The sequence below is a fragment of the Lampris incognitus genome, chromosome 7 (assembly GCF_029633865.1).
Source record: "Lampris incognitus isolate fLamInc1 chromosome 7, fLamInc1.hap2, whole genome shotgun sequence".
In the NCBI taxonomy this organism is placed as follows: domain Eukaryota; kingdom Metazoa; phylum Chordata; class Actinopteri; order Lampriformes; family Lampridae; genus Lampris; species Lampris incognitus.
In genome coordinates this window covers 50,831,925-50,853,541 of record NC_079217.1, presented here as the reverse complement: position 1 = coordinate 50,853,541, position 21,617 = coordinate 50,831,925, and the positions used below count along the sequence as shown (strand labels likewise).

The following is a 21,617-nucleotide window of genomic DNA, read 5'->3' as shown; positions in this document are numbered from 1 at the left end:
TAGGCCACCCTTACCCGAGGGATAGTGGGTGTAGATCGGTGTAGTGTTCGGGGACTCATCGTTCTCCAGCGACCCCTCTGGCCCATCCGGGCACCTGCAGTCAAGCAACCGAAAGCATTCTCCCTACGTCTCCTTCGCGGCCTGAAGGTAATACAATCCATGAGAGGCTTCAGCGTGTAAAATAGCGAGAGCAGCCAACATGAGTTTGAAGGAAGCTGGTGTTACGACTATCTCCTTCCTGTGGAAACGTGAGCCAGGGGAGTTATTCGACAAGAGTTCCGGCCATATGCCATTGGGTTAATCGGGTGTGATAAGGGGAAAAACTGGAAATAAATTTATATATATATGTATATATATATATATATATATATATATATATATATATATATATATAAAAAGAAATATTACTTTATAGACTTTAATCTAGAACCTAATTTGCCTACCAATTAAATCATCATGCCACCTGTATTTTTCTTCCTTGTCCATCCATATAGTGTGAAATATAGAGTACATTCTTGCTGTACTGCTTATGAAAGAAATTCACCTGTATGAATGGCTCACCCTATGTTCCTGGCTGTATATCTGAGTTAGTACTTCTTATCCAAAAACTTTTTTTCCCTCTGTAGCTCATACTCTATACTGCTAAACAGAGATAAGCTATCAATTGTCCAAGCACAATAAATGGAGAGTGCACCTAAACACATAGGCCAAAAAATACAACCACACTGTCTCTTTGCAGACCATGCATGTGCAAATCTTAATTTTTTTGTGCATTTAATAATGATTTGTTGTAATGGGTATGCAAGTAAAAAGGACCAGCCAATGAAGTAAAACCTCAAAACCAGTTCTTAAAGGTAAGTCAAGAATACTTGAGCAGTCTAATCAGTTTGGCTATTCAAAATACTATCGCTGCAACCAGACAGGCATTTTGGCCAACAATTACAGCACGTAAGAGAGGGTATTCCATCGGACAGTATCTCTCTCTCTCTCTCTCTCTCTCATAACATTTAGAACCTGACGCCATTCATAAGCATTGACCACAAAGTCATTAAATTAAGGCATTGTTGGATGAGATTAAACCTTGCAGAGCCGAAACACATTTCGTCACCTGTAATTGGTGATCGGGATGTGCTATTTGGGCTCTAAGGAATCTGCCACGGCATGCAACATTTTTTTTTGGTAAGTCAAACAGTCTGTGTTGAGCAAATACTTACACAATTTACCCATGTAACAAAACACTATCCCCTCTTCACACTGGACAGTTAATTTGGAAACTATGTATCATGACTCCGCGGAAAACTGCACTGAGGAAAGTCTTCAGTTGAGCCCGAAAAGTGGCTCTGGTCATACTTTGTGAAGGAGTTTAGTACTTAACATATGTCTTGAGTTTCACATAGTCTGTCATGTTGAAAAGAGTGTGAACCCATCTAATTTCCATGTCAAGTTATAGGATGACAGACCATAGGACAGGGTGCCCCAGTTAGTTTTCCCAGAGGGCCAAATTATGTCATGCTGCATGCCATCAAGCCAAGGGCCAAAACGTCTGGGTTTTTTCTTTTTTCTTTTTTCCATTGCACCTGCAAAAGTTGTTTTATGTGCAGCTGTTGTTGTTGTTGCTGCTATTATCATTATTACCATCATTATCATCATCATTATTATTATTAGTAGTAGTAGTAGTGGTAGTAGGCATAGTAGGCATAGTAGTAGTAGGCGTTGTAGTCATAATAATTTAGGGCTGGGATTCTTAAAGCCTGTGTTGAGGGTCACACAAGAAAAAAATCTAATACTATTACTTTCGGCTGCTCCCGTTAGGGGGCGCCACAGCGGATCATCCGTTTCCATTTCTTCATGTCCTCTGCATCTTCCTGTCACACCAGCCACCTCCACATCCTCTCTCACCACATCCATAAACATCCTCTTTTGCCTTCCTCTTTTCCTCTTCTCTGGCAGCTCCATATTCAGCATCCTTCTCCCAATATACCCAGCATCTCTCCTCCACACATGTCCAAGCCATCTCAATCTTGTCTCTCTTGTTTTGTCTCCAAACCGTCCAACCTGAGCAGTCGCTCTAATATAATCATTCCTAATCCTGTCCTTCTTCATCACTCCCAATGAAAATCTTAGCATCTTCAACTCTGCCACCTCCAGCTCTGTCTCCTGTCTTTTTGTCAGTGCCACTGTCTCCAAACCATATAACATAGCTGGTCTCACTACCATCTTGTCAACCTGCCCCTTAACTCTTGCTGGTACCCTTCTGACACAGATCTCTCCTGACACTCTTCTCCACCCACTCCACCCTGCCTGCACTCTCTTCTTTACCTCTCTTATGCATTCCCCATTACTTTGGACAGTCAACCCCAAGTATTTAAACTCATACGCCTTCGTCTCCTCTACTCCTTGCATCCTCACCATTCCACCGTCCTCCCTCTCATTCACGCATAGGTATTCTGTCTTGCTCCTACTGACTTTCATTCCTCTTCTCTCCAGTGCATACCTCCACCTCTCCAGGCTCAGGCTCTCCTCAACCTGCACCCTACTCTTGCTACAGATTAGTGTCATCTGAAACAACATAGTCCACGGAGACCCCTGCCTGATCTTGTCCGTCAAGCTGTCCATCACCATTGCAAACAGGAAAGGACTCAGAGCCCTTTAACATAAGAAAAAATGCAATCTTGGAAGAAAAAAAAAAGAAGTCCAAAACCAACCATTAAATTATGGGCCAAGTTGACAAAAATAAATGGATGTTCATTCACCAATCAGTGAGAGAAGTGAAAGCGACGGGATGAGGCAATGCTTCTGATGTCGGGCCTACTATATTCTGTTGTGGAAAGCCTGAGACACTGGCCAAGATGTGCACTGGAGAGTCTGTTTCTTTCCTGGTTCTTGATGGAGTTCATTGAAGAAAATGATGACTCACATGTGTACATGAAAGGGAACATTGTGAGTAAGAGCCCTGCAATAGCTCATGTTTTTGAATCGCGCTTGGGGAACCACATTGATCCAAAACTCACTCACCCCAATGTCCTTGTGTTGTGCTTGTGTAGTGGCCAACTTCTACATGGAGGAAGTGGAAAAGAGGGCTCAGATGACCTATCCATGGACACCACCTAACCGTTTGTTGAGATATGTGGACAACTTCTTCTTCTTTCGGCTTGTTCCCTGTTTCTCAGGGGTCGCCACAGCAGATGTTTGCCCTCCATAGCTTTCTGTCTGACACATCCCTCTCCTACAGTCCAACCCTCCTCATGTCCTCCTCTATCTGGTCTCTCCATCATTTCCATGTGGACAACACCTGGGTTAAAATTAAATCTCAGTGCCATGTTTCACCGTCCACATTAGCTCTGTGGACAACCACATCACGTTCACCTGGGAAGACGTGAAAAACTACAGGTAGCCTTCTGAGACTACATCTGTTGCCATCTTACAATGCTGCGATTGCAACTATTTCCCACATTTGGAACACATGTTTGTGGTTAATTATCATTTATAATAATGCATACAAGAAATTATCCAATTCTACACCGAAATCTACTTTTAAAGGCCTTGATGGTTTTGAAATTCAAGTGGTACTTCAACATACAGGCATGGGTTTAGTTATCATTTCTGTTAGTGCGTATAAGAAATATGCCTTTCAAGATGACAGTCAATTTTGTTGGCCTTGATGATTTCATTGTAAATCTGTAGTTGTCAAGAGAAAATCTGTGTTCAAAGTTAAAAAGATGCTATTAAACAATAGTATTTCAATTTAAATATATTTCATTTGTCTTGATTCCATATTAATTCTTCTGTGATTTTACATTTTGATATCCATTATTACAAGCTTCAGTTTTAGAAGAAAAAAGTGATAAATCGCGACTAATCAGAGCAAATTGTGCGATTAATTTTTTTTTTTAAATTTAATTGATCAACAGCCCTAATCTTCATCCTCTCATTCCCTCTTTACTCTGCCCCCTTCTGTCTTTCACTCCCCTTGGCCCCTCTCCAGCCCAACACTTTCACTCCTGCCTTGCTATCCCCTCTCCTCTTTCCAGACCCCACCCCAGCCCACCCCACCCCGTCCAGTCCAGTACTACCTCTCCTGCCTTGCTATCCTCTCTCCTCTTCCTAGCCCCCACCCACCCCCTCCAGTCCAGTACTATCTCTCCTGCCTTGCTATCCTCTCTCCTCTTCCTAGCCCCCACCCACCCCCTCCAGTCCAGTACTATCTCTCCTGCCTTGCTATCCTCTCTCCTCTTCCTAGCCCCCACCCCACCCCCTCCAGTCCAGTCCTATCTCTCCTGCCTTGCTATCCTCTCTCCTCTTCCCAGCCCCCACCCCACCCACCCCCTCCAGTCCAGTACTATCTCTCCTGCCTTGCTATCCCCTCTCCTCTTTCCAGACCCCACCCCACCCCACCCCGTCCAGTCCAGTACTACCTCTCCTGCCTTGCTATCCTCTCTCCTCTTCCCAGCCCCCACCCCACCCACCCCATCCCCTCCAGTCCAGTCCTATCTCTCCTGCTTTGCTATCCTCTCTCCTCTTCCAAGCCCCCACCCCACCACCCCCTCCAGTCCAGTCCTATCTCTCCTGCCTTGCTATCCTCTCTCCTCTTCCCAGCCCCAACCCCACCACCCCCTCCAGTCCAGTCCTATCTCTCCAGGAGAACAGATGGGGAATGCTGACAGGAAGGCTGATAATGTAGTCCAATGTTTCTTCTATACTAATAACAGGTCAGCCACTGTGTGTGTGTTTGCGTGCACGCGTCGCCTTGGCTAGATAAGCCTAGAGGACAGACATTATCAGCAGTAACAGCCACCCTAGTTCTGTCTGAAACTGCTTTGCCATTAGCATGCAGATGTACACACACACACACACACACACACACACACACACACACACACACACACACACACACACACACACACACACACACAAATCATATTTATCATTCACTGCCTCAAGAATGCAATGATGGCTGTTGGTCAATATAAGATAGTTCATTACCATGTTGTGCTTAGGGTTTTAAATGCAGGAAAGTGTGTGTGTGTGTGTGTGTGTGTGTGTGTGTGTGTGTGTGTGTGTGTGTGTGTGTGTGTGTGTGTTAGGGCAACAGAAGTGATCAAAAAATAAACTGAAAAAGTAATACTGACCACGCTTCCAAATCACGAGACCCAACAATTTTTTTTCCAGTGCAGAATTTCTAGCAAAAATATTCAAGCTAGTACATGTCAAAGACAAGACACCACAGCAAGAAAAAAAACAAAACAAAACACAAATCACTGAAAAGAGCAAATTATAATCATGGGAATCTCAGTTTTGGACATTTGAAAATTTAATGAACTTTGTATGCCTTACTTTACAGTCTATTTTAGACCTGTGCAGCACAATATGTTTGTTTGTGTGTGTGTGTGTGTGTGTGTGTGTGTGTGTGTGTGTGTTTACCTTGAACAATGAGCGACAGACATACTCATACACCATACTCGTCAAGCTAACTTCCAAAGCTGCAATTCGAGCCTCAGTACTGTCAGCTTCCTGTGAGTGTGCACATACAACACACACACACACACACACACACACACACACACACACACACACACATACACACACACACACACACACACACACACACACACACACACACACACACACACACACACACACACACACACACAGAAAAGGAGAAAGACAGAAAACAGATATGCGGTGAGTTGAAGTGGAAACGATGAGGTGAAGCTGAAGTAGTTTATTAGGAGGTGTTTGTAGAGCTCAAAAAAGATAGTGAGAAGTTGTTACTGGGACAAGTTAAATTTTACTGTTTTTTGGGGGTTTTTCTTTAACACAATTTATTGGGAGCCACTCTGAATCGCAGGCTTATGGGCAATAGGGCTGTCAAAATTGATCAAAAATGATTTTCAATTATCCATCCATCCACCCATCCCTTATCCAAGCCGCTTATCCCAATCGAGGTCGCGGGATGCTGGAGCCAATCCCAGCAGCCATTGGGCGGCAGGCGGGGAGACACCCAGGACAGGCCGCCGGTCCATCACAGGGCCGACACACCCAGAAACAGAAACAGAAACAGAATCATCTTCAACAGTTCACATACTACCCTACCAAACAGCTAAAGCAGCTGCAATAATCCATTTGCCTAAATGTAAGGAATAAAGATTTATACCTCTGCAGACCTCTTAAATGTTCAGAGAAGGGGTTGACTTGAATTACTGGACAGGGTTAAACCCATTTGAAAAAAAATTTTTGCGCATTATGTCCATAACAGGGCAAATCAATACAATAAGAGACATAACTACTTGTATAGGTCTATTTATTTCAACATAAACCTGTCTTTTAAAAGATCCACATACATTACAAAATGAACAAATAAAATAATGTGCTGTACTGTAAAACTTCATTTAAAGACCAAAGACCTCTCTCTCCCTGCGCTGTGGTCGGTGCTAGAGAGAGACATGAGAACACGCTGTTTCTCAGAGCGAGATGAATGACTCGTAACTGATGTGTGATTTTCGAGATGTGCCCTCAGGTTACTAGTAGTGGAATGGCGAGCTAGCTGTAACTCGCGTATGACTTTATCTCAACATTCCTCACTTTTTCCGTTTCTGACCAAAATCCAAAGCATTTCCAAACGGGGCTTTTTAAGATTGTTCGGGATGAAAATCACTCTCTCTGCAGCCGAGCTGGGTTGTGAACACTCTGCCATCTTTACCATACGGTTGTTGTTGAATTATTCGCTGGCTAAGATGGCGGCGTGAATTCACACTTGCAGCAGCCTTGCCCAGTACTGTCCATGCAGTGTCTTTGTCCACATCTGCGTTTAAGTTTTGTCTTCGTTTGATGGCTGGGAGAACTTGGTCTGCTGTGTCTTGTGGGCCCAGGGACCACAGCCCTGCCTGACCTGCTGTGACCGAGGAGGTAACACCGAGGGCGGTCTGACAGGACGCGGAAGTGGGGCAGGCTAAGCTAGCTGCTAGCTCATACAGACCAGCAGTTCCGATAACACCGAAGGCGGTCTGACACGACGTGGAAGCAGGACAGGCTAAGCTAACTGCTAGCCCATGCAGACCAGCAGTTCCGATAACACTGAGGGTGGTCTGGCGGCGGCCTCGCCTGGCGTTGACTGTGGTGTTTGTGGTCATGTGGAGTGCAGGGAGGTGTGTCGAGGGTGTCTGGCTGGGAGAGCTGGCATTGGATTGGTTGGGGGAGCCTGATCTACTGCGTCCGGTGGTCCCAAGGACCATGGCCGCTGCCTGGAGCTGCGCCTGAAGAGGAAACACCGAGGGCGGTCTGACAAAATGAGCAAGTGGGGCAAGCTAAGCTAACTGCTAGCCCATGCAGACCAGCAGTTCCGACAGTCATCCTGGCTGGTATTTTTTCCTTTGGACAGTGATTTTACTTATTTATTCTTTTAGTTTGGATATATGTGTTAGTTGGTATGTGTGTTCTTGAAGTTCTTGTAGTTTTTGGATATGTGTTTTTGTCTTTGTGTTGCACTATGTTCCTGATTCCTGGTTTCAGCTTGACCTAATTTAATTTTCAACCAATGAAAGGGACGTTGTGCGACTCCTGTCTCCTGTCCGTCATGCAGCATATTCAGCGCAGCGGCCAAGGCTCTCGCGAGAATTTGCGAGGCAGACAGCTGCGTCTTTTTTTTTTTCACAAACAAATATTAATTTTCACACTTGAATGTCTGTTCTTTTTACAATTCAGTTACATATTCGAATTTGGAATATTCATTGACAGCCCTAGGGGGGAATAACTACCATATTTCCCGTACTACAAGTCGCACTGGAGTATAAGTCACATTCAGCAAAAAACAAAAAAAAAGAAAAACGTGCTGTTGCGAGGAAAAAACAAATATGTCACTTCTGTGTATAAGTTGCTTTTCAACTGAGTCAAAAAAATTACAGAGTGCCATCTAGTGGCGTTAGTTGAAACGCAGTGTATTTGTCCGACAAAATCATGTTGTTTAAGTTGCTTTGGAAAATAAGTCACAGCACCAGCCAGACGAGTTAAAAAAACAAACAAAACAGTGACTTATAATCTGGGTAATACGGTAGCTGGACACAAGCCTACTCTTTCTTACAGAGCTACTTCATCATTATGAGCATCATTCCAGTGTGATATGGTCAGCCGAGGGAAACCATACAACAGAAGACAAGGGGCTCTAACTAACACCTATGGTACCCAAATACATGCAGCCCACTTTAACCCTCATCTGTCCAGCCACACATAAGACACGCTTCTCCCCTTCTCTCACCCACTGACTCATATGCACGCACGCACACGCACACACACACACACACACACACACACACACACACAACCACAAAAACATACACGGGTGCACGCAAAGCACCCCAAGACAGACTAAAAGAGTGTCTGAAGTCAGAGTTCCCCTTGAAGTATCTTCTGGGCCGGGCTCACAGTAAAACTGTCAAATGTGTGTCTGTGTGTGTGTGTGTGTGTGTGTGTGTAATAGAGACATCACCGAGATGGTACAGAGGGCTTCAGAGCCTGCTGCTCTTTACAATAACCATACTGAAAAAGCATGAGAAGGAGGATGATTAGAGACAGGGAGAGAGAGAGAAAATGAGAGAGAGAGAGAGAGAGAGAGAGAGAGAGAGAGAGAGAGAGAGAGAGAGAGAGAGAGAGAGAGAGAGAGAGAGAGAGAGAGAGAGAGAGAGAGAGAGAGAGAGAGAAAGTCAAAAAGCAAAGATTTTATTTATCTATTTTTTGGGAGAAAGAAAAGCCAAATGAAGAAAATAGAGACAGAACAAGAGAAACAGAAGGGTGGAAAGGAGAGAGTCAAACGGGGGGAATAAGGGAGGAAACTGAGGAATTCCAGAAGGATTTCCATCTCTCCCCTATTCCCAGTTCAGTCGATCTGTCCTTCTGTTTCTCCTGCCTGGCTCTCTTATTTTCAGCCCTGTGGGGATGTTTTCAAGCTGCCCCCGATGTGCTGTGTGTGTGTTTCCATGTAAACACTTGTATATGTGCAAACGTGTGTGTAATCATGGATGTGTGAGCGTGGGTGTGAGTGAAAGTGCTGTTCAGAGCTTCATTTCACAAGTTAAAGGTTCAAATGATTTTCTACATTCTCTGGGATGGTTGGCAGCTAACTGCAAGAGAAGCTGGCTCATCATGTATACCTTGCAACTATGATTTCAGATGTGTGTGCCCGTGTGTGTGTGTGTGTGTGTGTGTGTGTGTATACACACACAAAAGTGGCAAGATTGCTGCGTGTCTGCAATCATTTGTGTTTACATATTTTGAGTATCTCAGCTGCAACACACACACGACAAACCCATATATATATATATATATATATATATATACACCCACACACGCACACACACACACATACACACACACACGTCAGTGATCAGCTGCTGCCTGCCAATGTCTAAGGATATCGGTGTTATCTAAGTAGCTAGTAGTAGCAGTAGTAGTAGTAGTAGTAAGTAGTAGTGGTAGCAGTAGTAATAGTAGGACAGTGGTGCTATCTAAGTAGCTGGTAGTAGTAAGTAGTAGTAGTAGTAGGATAGCGTTGCTGTGTAAGTAGCTAGTAGTAGGAGTAGTAGTAGGATAGTGGTGCTAGCTATGTAGCTAGTAGTAGTAGTACGTAGAAGTATTAGTAAGGAGTAGTATTAGTAGGAGTAGTAGTAGGATAGTGGTACTATCTATGTAGCTAGTAGTAGTAGTAGTAAGTAGTAGTCGTAGCAGTAGTAATAGCAGGATAGCGGTGCTATCTAAGTAACTGGTAGTAGTAAGTAGTAGTAGTAGTAGGATAGTGGTGCTATCCAAGTAGCTGGTAGTAGTAAGTAGTAGTAGTAGGATAGTGGTGCTATCTACGTAGCTAGTAGTAGTAGTAGTAGTAGTAGTAAGTAGTAAGAGTAGTAGTAGGATAGTGGTGCTAGCTACGTAGCTAGTAGTAGTAGTATTAGTAGCAGTAGTAGTAGTAGTAGTAGTAGTAAGTGGTAGTACTAGTAGTAGGATAGTGGTGCTATCTACGTAGCTAGTAGTGGTAGTAGTAGGAGTAGTAGTAGTAGGATAGGGGTGCTATCTACGTAGCTAGTAGTAGTAGTAGTAGTAGTAAGTAGTAGTCGTAGCAGTAGTAATAGTAGGATAGTGGGGCTATCTAAGTAGCTGGTAGTAGTAAGCAGTAGTAGTAATAGGATAGTGGTGCTACCTAAGTAGCTAGTAGTAGTAGTAGTAGTAGTAGTAGTAGGATAGTGCTCAAACAATCGACAAAGATATGGGGAATTAGTGCTCTGCGTGTGTGTGTGTGTGTGTGTGTGTGTGTGTGTGTGTGTGTGGTTGTGTGGGTGCGTGTTCTGTGGGTGCAACTTTTTTCCTTCCCTAGTTTGAGAAGAAAAGCATAGATGGGTCAATATAACTACAGCTGTATGTGCATTTCGGAGAATGTGCATCGGTCAAACCCTCTGGAGCTGGGTGTATGTCAGTGCTCTTGCACAGGAATGAAAGCACAGTTATGGGGGTTACGTGGGAGCCAGGGCGCCTGTGCATGTGTGGGTGTTTGAGTATGTTTGTGCGGTGTCGTTAGAAAGTTATGTTCAGGGCTCAGATGGAATTCAGGAGTGTGACAGACAGCCCACAGTGCTATCTGGCTCCAGACGTCTGACTGGACTAATCCGAGTTGGACAACACTGAGATGAGCTGCACTGACTTCTGCTGAAATAAACAGAATTAAACATCACTAGCTGAACTCAACTTGACCACACTGAACAAAGTGAGGTAGACTAAACATTCTGGAATAACAGGGGCATATGCCCCATGTAAGATGGTTTGAATAATCCTATTCTACTTATTTCATGTATTACGCTATCATTTATTCTGGTTTGTACAAAAACAAAAAAAAATTACCCCCTTGCTCAGAGGGAAAAAAATGTGGAAAATGAATCAAATATAAATTACTGCCGTCCTCAGTTCTGTTGCTTTGCTGTTTGGCTCTAGTAGTCGCTACACAGGAGCAGGTTCCTGTAATATAATGTACAGGACATCCATCCATCCATTATCCAAACTGCTCATCCTGCTCTCAGGGTCGCGAGGATGCTGGAGCCAATCCCAGCAGTAACTGGGCGGCAGGCAGGGAGACATCCTGGACAGGCCGCCAGGCCATCACAGCCTCCCCCCCACACACACACACACACACATTCACACCTAGGGACAATTTAGTATGGCCCATTCACTTGACCTACATGTCTGACTGTGGGAGGAAACCGGAGCACCTGGGGGAACCCCGTGCAGACATGGGGAGAACATGCAAACTCCACACAGAGGACGACCCGGGATGACCCCCAAGGTTGGACTACCCCGGGGCTCGAATCCAGGACCTTCTTGCTGTGAGGTGACTGCGCTAACCACTGCGCCACCGTGCTGCCCTTGTCCAGGACATGAACACAAAAAAAAAAAAGGAAAATTTGGGAGATGAAATGTAAAAAGACCTGGGGGAACCTGGGTGGGAGGATGGACATAACTGTATTTCCTCCTGCAATGTTTCCTCAGATTCATCGGTAGAATTTATTAACATACAAACCCAAGATGATGTCATGTTTTCAGCATGGCCTACATATCCTTTTGTTGAGACAAGGCAAATCTTCTGCATGTTGTTGGCATGAGAAAAGTGGGAATAGAATCCATGAGCTTTTGTCCACTTTTGTATCCTCTTTGTGGCCTTGTGGACAAGCTGATCTATTTTCACCCACATCTAGCAGCCCTGCTACTCTCAGCAAGACAAGCATCACTCTTGTCTAGCCATGAAACCTTGTCTGTTTTCGGGTATAGATACAACAAGTAATTTGAAGTTCATCGATTCAGCATTTTGCTGCTTTTGGTACGTGCGTGATTGTATTCCTGTCGACTGCTTTAAGGCTGCTCCGTGCTGGCGAAGGACACGGAAAATGTCGCCTTCCGGGAACCAGCTGCGCTGCCTTCTTGGCAGTGCGTGTTAGTGTGCTCCTCACATACACAAACAGACATGCCCCTGCGGATCGAGGCTACATCAAACGTATTAGGTCCAACTGTTTTCAAATACAGTGACAGTGGTGTGGTCCATTTTCCCCAAAAAAAATTAGTCCATGAGAGAGACGTGGTCACTCAGAGTGGGGACAGTAACTCTGCCAGACGTATCCCCCGACAATATTAGATAAAATTACAGTTCTGTCCTTTGGATGGAATTTGCTTGTAAAATCTAACACTTGGGGGCGGCACAGTGGTTAACGCGATCGCCTCACAGCAAGAAGGTCCTGGGTTTGAGCCCCGGGGTAGTCCAACCTTTGGGGTCGTCCCAGGTCGTCCTCCGTGTGGCGATTGCATGTTCTCTCTGTGTCTGCGTGGGTTTCCTCCCACAGTCCAAAGACATGCAGGTCAGGTGGATCAGCCATACTAAATTGTCCCTAGGTGTGAATGTGTGTGTGTGTGTCAGCCCTGTGATGGCCTGGCGGCCTGTCCAGGGTGTCTCCCTGCCTGCCGCCCAGTGACTGCTGGGATAGGCTCCAGTATCCCCGCGACCCTGACAGCAGGATAAGCGGCTTGGATAATGGATGGATGGATGGATGGATGGATGGATGGATGGATGGATGGATGGATATATTACCACTCTGCCCCAGACACGTTCCACAGACACTTTACGCTTTACCCTTTCAGTCTATTTGCACATTTGTAATTGTACTTACTTGTACTCGTATTGTACACAGCACCTGCACATTGTATATATGTATTCATCGGGATATACCTTCTTTATACTCCCAGGCTATTTTCTAACTTTTTTTTAAAATTGTAGTGTATTTTTCATTTTATTATTATTTTATTATTATTATTGTAGTTGTGGAGATGCAAGAATAATTTTCCTGCTTACTGTACTTGTATGTGAAGTATGTGACAAAAAAAACAACCTTTGTATCTTGAATCTTAAAGGACAGTTATCTCGCAGCTTTAGCGTATGCGGGTGTGTGAAGTCAACTTCTGTTGCCGTTTACCACAAGGGTGGCAAATTCAGATGGACAGTAACACAAAGACTTCTTGTTAACAATTCCTGTGCACTCGAGTGCGCATCAATGCGTGCCGGCATGCATGTGTGTTTGTGCATATCTGTGTGTGCATTTTACTGTGTTAGCAGCAGTGTTAGCCTTCTGGTCTTTTGTTTTGTTTTTCAGCCCAATTCTTGCTCCTTTAGGTTAGAGCCTGACTTTACAGAGTTTTTGCTGCTAGAATGAATGCGGCGGCAAACTGGTGATTAATGAACGTGGAAGAAAAACACACATAAAAAAAAAACAGCGGTGTAGCATCCAGTCACCTTCTTGGCCTGAAGAGCCCTCTGGAAAAGGCGCAGGAAGGCAGCCAGGCTGAAGCGGTACATGTGGTTGATCTTGGACAGGTCGGTGATGACAAAGTACATCTTACTGGCGCTCTCTGCAAGAGGCAGGTAGGCGTCCCGCTCCTGAGGAAGAGGTGGACGAGTTAGAGGGGGATGGAAAAGAGTGTGTGAGAAGAGGAAGCAAGAGACCCTAAAAGAGGGAGAGATGGAGGGGAAGAAAGAGGCAGGTAGAGGAAGAGAGGCATGTATATGTAAAAGAGAAGCAGTGCAATAGAGATGATTAGAATGAAGAGTGAGATTTTAAAAAAATTGTAGTGCATAAATGGTGGTGAATATAAGAAAGACAGGAAGAGTAGGAGGGAGAAAGGAGAGGAGAAACAACACAGCCAAGAAAAGTTGAGGAAAAGTCAGTTCTGGTGTCACACTGCCCCCTAGCGGTGCAGTATATAATTTATCTATAACTGACATGACTGTTTTTGCATTTCAGGATAGGAGATAAGCTCAGCAATACGTTTTGGCACAGACAGGTAAATTAGTTTTACCAGCAACTGACCACATGTTGTATTCAGAAAACAACTTTTTTTTGTCTCGACAATCAACCGTGGCCTGCAGACAAACCAAGAAATGGGTATGGTGGGGCTGGTGGCCCATTCCGTGTGTGTGTGTGTGTGTGTGTGTGTGTGTGTGTGTGTGTGTGTGTGTGTGTGTGTGTGTGTGTGTGACTGTGCAATTTACCTGGTCCAGTGATGCCTGCAGCCTATGTGACTCCAGCAGTGAATCGTGGATCAGAGCGCTGCTCGCCTTGGCCTGGTTGAGACTGTCTCTGAGCTCCCTGTTCTCCAGAATATTACCTTGAGCTGTAGCTAGGGTCTGACATGGGGGGGGGGGTTGATGGGAGGGAGGGATGGATAGAGCGATACATACAAACATACAGTCATTAAAAGAAGGGTGGAGAAGAACTGATAGGGAGGGAGCGTGTGATAAAGTGCGAAGGTGACGGGTTGGCAGGAAGGGATAAAAAGAGGGGTCGTGATGGACAGCGTGGATCATTTGGCTCTCATCTAATGAAAGCTGACGGACCAAAAAGTCATGATTTTCTAAGAACCCAGTGCATCTTTTCACTATCCACTGAGAGGCATGCCTTCCCTCTTTCATCAGCCGGGCTCTACCCTCTGAAACACATTGATAAAATTCATTCAAATAAAGTCAAATAGAATAGATGAGAAAGCAGCGGAGCACGGAAATGTCAAGTCAGAGTATGCTGCTACAACTCCTGAATAATTAGATGTCTAATACCACTGAAGCACTGACATGCTGCTTCTCTCAGTGGGTGTGGGTGTGTGTGGGTGTGGGTGAGAGAGAGAGAGAGAAAGAGAGAGAGAGAGAGACAGTGCATGAGCATGTGTGTTCACATGCAGTCAGTGAGCAAATGTACTTGTTTTCGAGTGTGTTGTTGTGCTTGCAAATAAAGTGAGCTCAATTATGTATTTGGACAGCAACAATCCGTTTGATGTTTGGGCTCCATATTCTTATGACTTCTGGTGTGAGCTGACATAATGACTTGCTCAGCTCAAAATTACACCGTGGCTGTATATGGAGAAATGTGGAAAAATTAGCAGAGTTAACATTTTCTTCTCCCTGTTGTCATTCCAATTGACCTTATTTCCCATAGTACCCTCCTCGGTTAACTAGGATTCATAGTAGGGAGAAAAACCCCGCTATGGCTGCCCGTGCCAGTCTCAAAGCTGTATTCAGGGCTTGTTTACCTTCTTTAATTCATCTCATGACCTTATTCTACGCTGCCTCAGAGTGGCAGGAAATCATTTCCATTCCATGCATTACCCAAACCGCTTATCCTGCACTCAGGTTCACGGAGATGCTGGAGCCTATCCCAGCAGTCGTTGAGCGGCAGGCGGGGAGACACCCTGGACAGGCCGCCAGGCCATTACAGGGCCCACAAACACACACACACACACACACACACACATATTCACACCTAGAGACAATTTAGTATGGCCGATTCACCTGATCTGCATGTCTTTGAACTGTGGGAGGAAACCGGAGAACCCGGAGGAAACCCACACAGACATGTGGAGAACATTCAAACTCCACACAGAGGACGACCCGGGACGACCTCAGAGGTTGGACTACCCCGGGGCTCGAACCTGGGACCTTCTTGCTGTGAGGCAACCGCGCTAACCACTGCACCACTGTGTCGCCATCTGCTTAACTTTTGCAGGCAAATTTCACACGGAGGATTTGTGACTACATATCACAAGGAAACTTTTGTTTATTGTTAAAAGAACAATCAAGGACCCATAAACAGAGAACCATGTTTACAGAGGCTGCAGTTTGTTTGTTTACCTTAAACCAGTTGTAGTATTTCAGCATTACACTGAATTGTTGTTAACTGTGTGTTTGTGTATACCTCCAACAGTGACTCCTCTAGCAGAGCCAACTGTATCTTCTTGTCTTCCTCTTGTTGTAGCACTCTGGTCTTTTCAGTCTCCAACTCTGGCTTTTCCTGCTGGATCGTGAGGGCTAGCAACTAAAACACACATTCTTACAGGTTAGCATAGATGCACAAATACTTGAATGTGTCACATACACATGCACACAACAATAAGAACATTATTATTAACTAATATCCATCCATCAGCCAAACCGCTTATCCTGCTCAGGGTCGTGGGGATGCTGGAGCCTATCCCAGCAGTCACTGAGCGGCAGGCGGAGATACACCCTGGACAGGCCACCAGGCCATCAGACACACACATACACACACATACACACACACACATCTAGGGACAATTTAGTATGGTCAGTTCACCTGACTTACATGTTTTTGGACTGTGGGAGGAAACCGGATCGCCCAGAGGAAACCCACGCAGACACGGGCAGAACATGCAAACTCCACACAGAGGACGACCTGGGATGACCCCCAAGGTTGGACTACCCTGGGGCTCGAACTCAGGACCTTCTTGCTGTGAGACGACTGTGCTAACCACTGCGCCACCGTGCCACCTTATTATTAACATATAATCAGATATATAGGTGTGTGTGTGTGTGTGTGTGTGTGTGTGTGTGTGTGTGTGTGTGTGTGTCAATCATGACAAGCTGGGATGGTGAACCATTATATCTAGGAGCTGTGAGCCACGAAGAAAAAAATCTTAATCAAGCATGTGTTAGGTGCATGTACCTGTCCCCGCAGGCCGGCTCTGGTGGTGGTGAAGTTCACCTCTGTAACCACCGAGACAGCATCGGGTGGGATAGAGGGGGTGGGATTCCGAGTTGCAAGGAAGAGCCGGAAATCCTCATTGTAATCAATCACCTTGTCTCCTATCTGAACCGCATACCTGGGCCCTTGGGTGGGCGGCACATTAAAAAGGACCAACAGGGGCAGGGAGGGAGAGAGAGAAAGAAAGATAAAGGAAGAGAATGAAGGAGATGTAAAAACAAAGAAAAAAGAGGCTACGATGTCCATCGATTGATGACCCCCACCCCCATCTCACCTGTAATGAGTGAGGGTGTATTTTAATCACTGGTACTGAGAGTGTTTTTCCTCATTTCTAACTTTTAACCACTGTCAGTCTTTTAAAGGCTCTGGTGGCCACTTTAAAACCTACCTTCACCCTTGCTCCCCACCCCTCCTCCCCCTTCTTCTATCTCATTCTCTCCCTCTCCAACCAGATGCCTGCAATGCAGCACTGCCATGCCTTTTCTCTCGCTTTCGCCTCCCCCATTTTAAGGAGCATATCTCTCTCTCTCTCTTTCTCCTTCTCTTCCCCTGAATAACTTTGTGGAGGCCGATTTCCATCCTCAACAGTAACCTTTATACTAACTAGAGTATATGATATCAGCGCATAAAGGAGTGGTAGTGGAGTAACTGTTTTGTCTATTGTCCTGGTACTGGTCCATGGTTTAATTTTTGTCCATTTAGTTTTTTTTTTTTGAGGGGGGTGTGTGTCAGCCATTATGTGTTAATTCGTCTGAATGTAGAAGATCTTGTCAAACTGCTGTTTTGTTGTCCAACTTGCAACTATGTTTAATGCTGCTATAATTTTAATCGATTATTTTGTGTTACTGTGGAGATAAAAACTCCCAGTAATGTTTGCTAAATTTTCAAAGAAATGAAATTGCCCGATATGATCTCTAGTAGAGAGAAGAAACACTCTAGAGAGACTGAGGGTCTTAGCAAATGGCGTACAGACTTAAATTAAGGTTGGCCTATTTGGCCTGCTAATGTTTCACACAAACTGGGCACACTAGTCCGGGTAGCATAGCAGTCTATTCTGTTGCCTACCAACACGGGGATCGCCGGTTCGAATCCCCTTGTTACCTCTGGCTTGGTCGGGCAGAAACAATTGGCTGTGTCTGCGGGTGGGAAGTTGGATATGGGTATGAGTCCTGGTTGCTGCACTGGCGCCTCCTCTGGTCATTTGGGGCACCTGTTCGGGGGGAGGGGGACTAGGGGGAGTAGCGTGATGCGAGCTATGTCCCCCTGGCGAAACCCCTCACTGTCAGGTCAAAAAAAGCAGCTGGTGACACCACATGTATCGGAGGAGGCATGTGGTAGTCTGCAGCCCTTCCCGGATTGGCAGGGTGTTGGAGCAGCGACCGGGACGGCTTGGAAGAGTGGTTGCCATAGAAATGCAGAACCAAGTAGGCCTACCCATTTCACCTCCTCCCCTTCTTTAGATATTTGAGCTGTTGACATACACTCACCGGCCACTTTATTAGGCACACCTGTCCAACTGCTCATTAACGCAAATTTCTAATCAGCCAATCACATGGCAGCAACTCAATGCATTTAGGCATGTAGACATGGTCAAGACGATCTGCTGCAGTTCAAACCGAGCATCAGAATGGGGGAGAAAGGTGATTTAAGTGACTTTGAACGTGGCATGGTTGTTGGTGCCAGACGGGCTGGTCTGAGTATTTCAGAAACTGCTGATCTACTGGGATTTTCACACACAACCATCTCTAGGGTTTATAGAGAATGGTCTGAAAAAGAGAAAATATCCAGTGAGCGGCAGTTCTGTGGGCGAAAATGCCTTGTTGATGCCAGATGTCAGAGGAGAATGGCCAGACTGCTTCGAGCTGATAGAAAGGCAACAGTAACTCAAATAACCACTCATTACAACCGAGGTATGCAGAAGAGCATCTCTGAACGCACAACACGTCGAACCTTGAGGCAGATGGGCTACAGCAGCAGAAGACCACACCGGGTGCCACTCCTGTCAGCTAAGAACAGGAAACTGAAGCTACAATTCGCACAGGCTCACCAAAATTGGACAATAGAAGATCGGAAAAACGTTGCCTGGTCTGATGAGTCTCGATTTCTGCTGCGACATTCGGATGGTAGGGTCAGAATTTGGCGTCAACAACATGAAAGCATGGATCCATCCTGCCTTGTATCAATGGTTCAGGCTGCTGGTGGTGGTGTAATGGTGTGGGGGATATTTTCTTGGCACACTTTGGGCCCCTTAGTACCAATTGAGCATCGTGTCAACACCACAGCCTACCTGAGTATTGTTGCTGACCATGTCCATCCCTTTATGACCACAGTGTTCCCATCCTCTGATGGCTACTTCCAGCAGGATAACGCGCCATGTCATAAAGCTCGAATCATCTCAGACTGGTTTCTTGAACATGACAATGAGTTCACTGTACTCAAATGGCCTCCACAGTCACCAGATCTCAATCCAATGGAGCACCTTTGGGATGTGGTGGACCGGGAGATTCGCATCATTGATGTGCAGCTGACAAATCTGCAGCAACTGCGTGATGCTATCATGTCAATATGGACCAAACTCTCTGAGGAATGTTTCCAGTACCTTGTTGAATCTATGCCACGAAAGATTAAGGCAGTTCTGAAGGCAAAAGGGGGTCCAACCCGGTATTAGCAAGGTGTACCTAATAAAGTGGCCAGTGAGTGTAGTATATTAGCTTAGCAATCAAGCTGGGTACTGTTAGGGCCTAACTTCTACACTTGAAGTATGTCCACTCTCATGTGAGACGCTACTGCCAGCCAAGTTTCGCTGCATCGCTGGGAGTCTTGTGACTGGGTCCTGGGTCCTGGGTTTGCTCAGAGTCTTGTGACTGAGTCCTGGTCCAGAATCACACACTTGCCACCCTTCAACTGATGTGGAAAGGTCCGTCCCAAGTCCTGCTCACCTCCAATGTTGCAGTGAAGTGTCAAGTACACCACACCTGGATTCATGCATCCCATGTTAAGAGGGTTCAGCCCCGACGCAATCTGGGTCTCGCTCTTCTGCTTGACTCTTCTGGTGAAGGCATCCTCGAACAGCTCTTCGAGCCAGCGTCACTCTGGAGAGGCAGTACACTTCAGTGCCATGCCCTTGGCACCCCTGCTGGCTCCAAGTAGTGGCCCTAAAGCATATCACATCCACATTGTGCGACCAGTTACATTACTGGCCCAGAATGGTGGCCTAGAAGCAATGACCCTGGGAGGACATATATTAGTCTCCTGCTTTTTCACACTGTCATGCACAGCCCAGACATCCCTGCTTCCATGAACTGATACCCAACACCCCCTGACAAGTGAGTGCACTATACTTCAAGTCATATGGATGCTTAATGGTACCTCACTGATCAGCCATTTTCAGTGGGGTAGCACTTATCTGTACACTGCTGGTCTTGTAGACATATGGCTCCAGAACAACAAACAACAACAACAGGGGTCTGACAGACCTCCTTCCTGAATACTCAAGTGTGTACACATGCAATATCACTGCTTTCTCCACTGGCTCACTGTGATTTGTCACACAGTATACTGTACTGTGCACACACACTGGACATATTGATCTACCTGGAAAGCCTTTTTTCTCCTGCTCTCAAACGTTTCAAGTATCCCCTCCTACAGTCTTGATGACTGCTGTTGGGGAACACTCAAAGAGAGGAGTTAATACTGACTGTATAGAGGCTCCTGAACTCATAAAATGGTCTCACCAACATGTAGTGACTGGATGGATGACTATCCCTGATTCTACAGCCGAGAGGTATTTCACTAGCATGTGTGTAAAATTAATGATGAAATTGTATGTGATGGAAGTGACCTTCAAGCCTTTCCACAATTATGCATAAAAGATGTTCTTAATGACTTTGTCCTCCTTAATATGTTTTACCCTGATGTCCGCCCTCCCCCACCTAGAGGTTTCATTCCTATAGCGGGAAGGTAAATGCGTGTATTTGGATTCTCATTTGGTACCTGTCTCTTTTAATTAGACCATCAACCTCAGTGAGTGGTCAAGTAGGTGTAAGCAGGCAAGTCTCATTAAGTGGGCTAAAACTCTTCTGAATGAAATATTATCTCAGCTACCCCACCAACAACCTTGGCGTTCCCATCATGACCTTCGGGTTGATATATTTGGTATCTGCTAAAGCTGAGCCGGAAGGCAAAGCTCTCAATTTACCAGTCAATCTTTGTTCCAACCCTCACCTATGTTTGGGTAGTGACCAAAAGGGTGAGATCACAGATACAAGCGGCTGAAATGAAGTTCCTCCGTAGGGTGTCTGGGCTCAGACTTAGAGATAGGGTGAGGAGCTCGGACATCCGGAGGAAGCTTGGAGTAGAGCTGCTGCTCCTTCGCGTCGAAAGGAGCCAGTTGAGTTGGTTTGGGTATCTGATTAGGATGCCTCCTGGGCACCTTCCTTTGGAGGTTTACCAGGCATGGCCAACTGGGAGGAGACCCCGGGGTAGACCCAGAACTCGCTGGAGGGACTACATGTCCAATCTGGCCTGGGAATACCTGGAGGGTGCTGCTGGGGAGAGGGATGTCTGGAGTGCCCTATTTAGCTTGCTGCCACCGCGACCTGACCCTGGAGAAGCGGCTGAAGATGAATGAATGAATGAATGGTCTGATAAATACAGTAGATAACACATTGGGTTTAGCTTAAGGAAGACACAGGCAACAACAAATGAGTTTTTTTTGGGTTTTTTTCCTTGGCAGATGACTTAAATATGGAAGTACAAGAGGTGAGTCCCTGGCTTCTCATTCTATCTTGCAAACTAGAGCCACCAAAGGAATAAGGACAAGCACCACACTGCTGTAGACTTAATGTCTGTTCTTTCAGGCTCAGTTATGAAGGAGTTAGCCATCACAGTAAATGGAACCCAAAATTCCCTCACATGCTCACTCATTCTTCACGCTTTGATGTCGTACTTATGAACGTCAACAGCTCTCAATGCAGAGGGAAGGGTTGGTTCATTACAAGGGAAAACATGCTGCAAGGATTTCTATCTCTGAGCCTGAGAATACAGTGAGCC

The 21,617-nt window shown here is 45.5% G+C and overlaps 1 protein-coding gene across 1 annotated transcript in view; it reads right to left on the bottom strand.

Moving 5' to 3' along the window:
- LOC130115388 (cytoplasmic dynein 2 heavy chain 1) overlaps positions 1 to 21,617 on the bottom strand; it is a 360,238-nt gene that overhangs the window by 167,531 nt on the left and 171,090 nt on the right. Inside the window, exons 72-76 of the mRNA XM_056283019.1 lie at positions 16,527 to 16,690; positions 15,759 to 15,878; positions 14,066 to 14,200; positions 13,310 to 13,453; positions 5,422 to 5,511 (exon numbers count right to left, since the gene is read on the bottom strand). Coding sequence (XP_056138994.1) covers positions 5,422 to 5,511; positions 13,310 to 13,453; positions 14,066 to 14,200; positions 15,759 to 15,878; positions 16,527 to 16,690 — 653 coding nt within the window. The remainder of the gene's footprint in view (positions 1 to 5,421; positions 5,512 to 13,309; positions 13,454 to 14,065; positions 14,201 to 15,758; positions 15,879 to 16,526; positions 16,691 to 21,617) is intronic.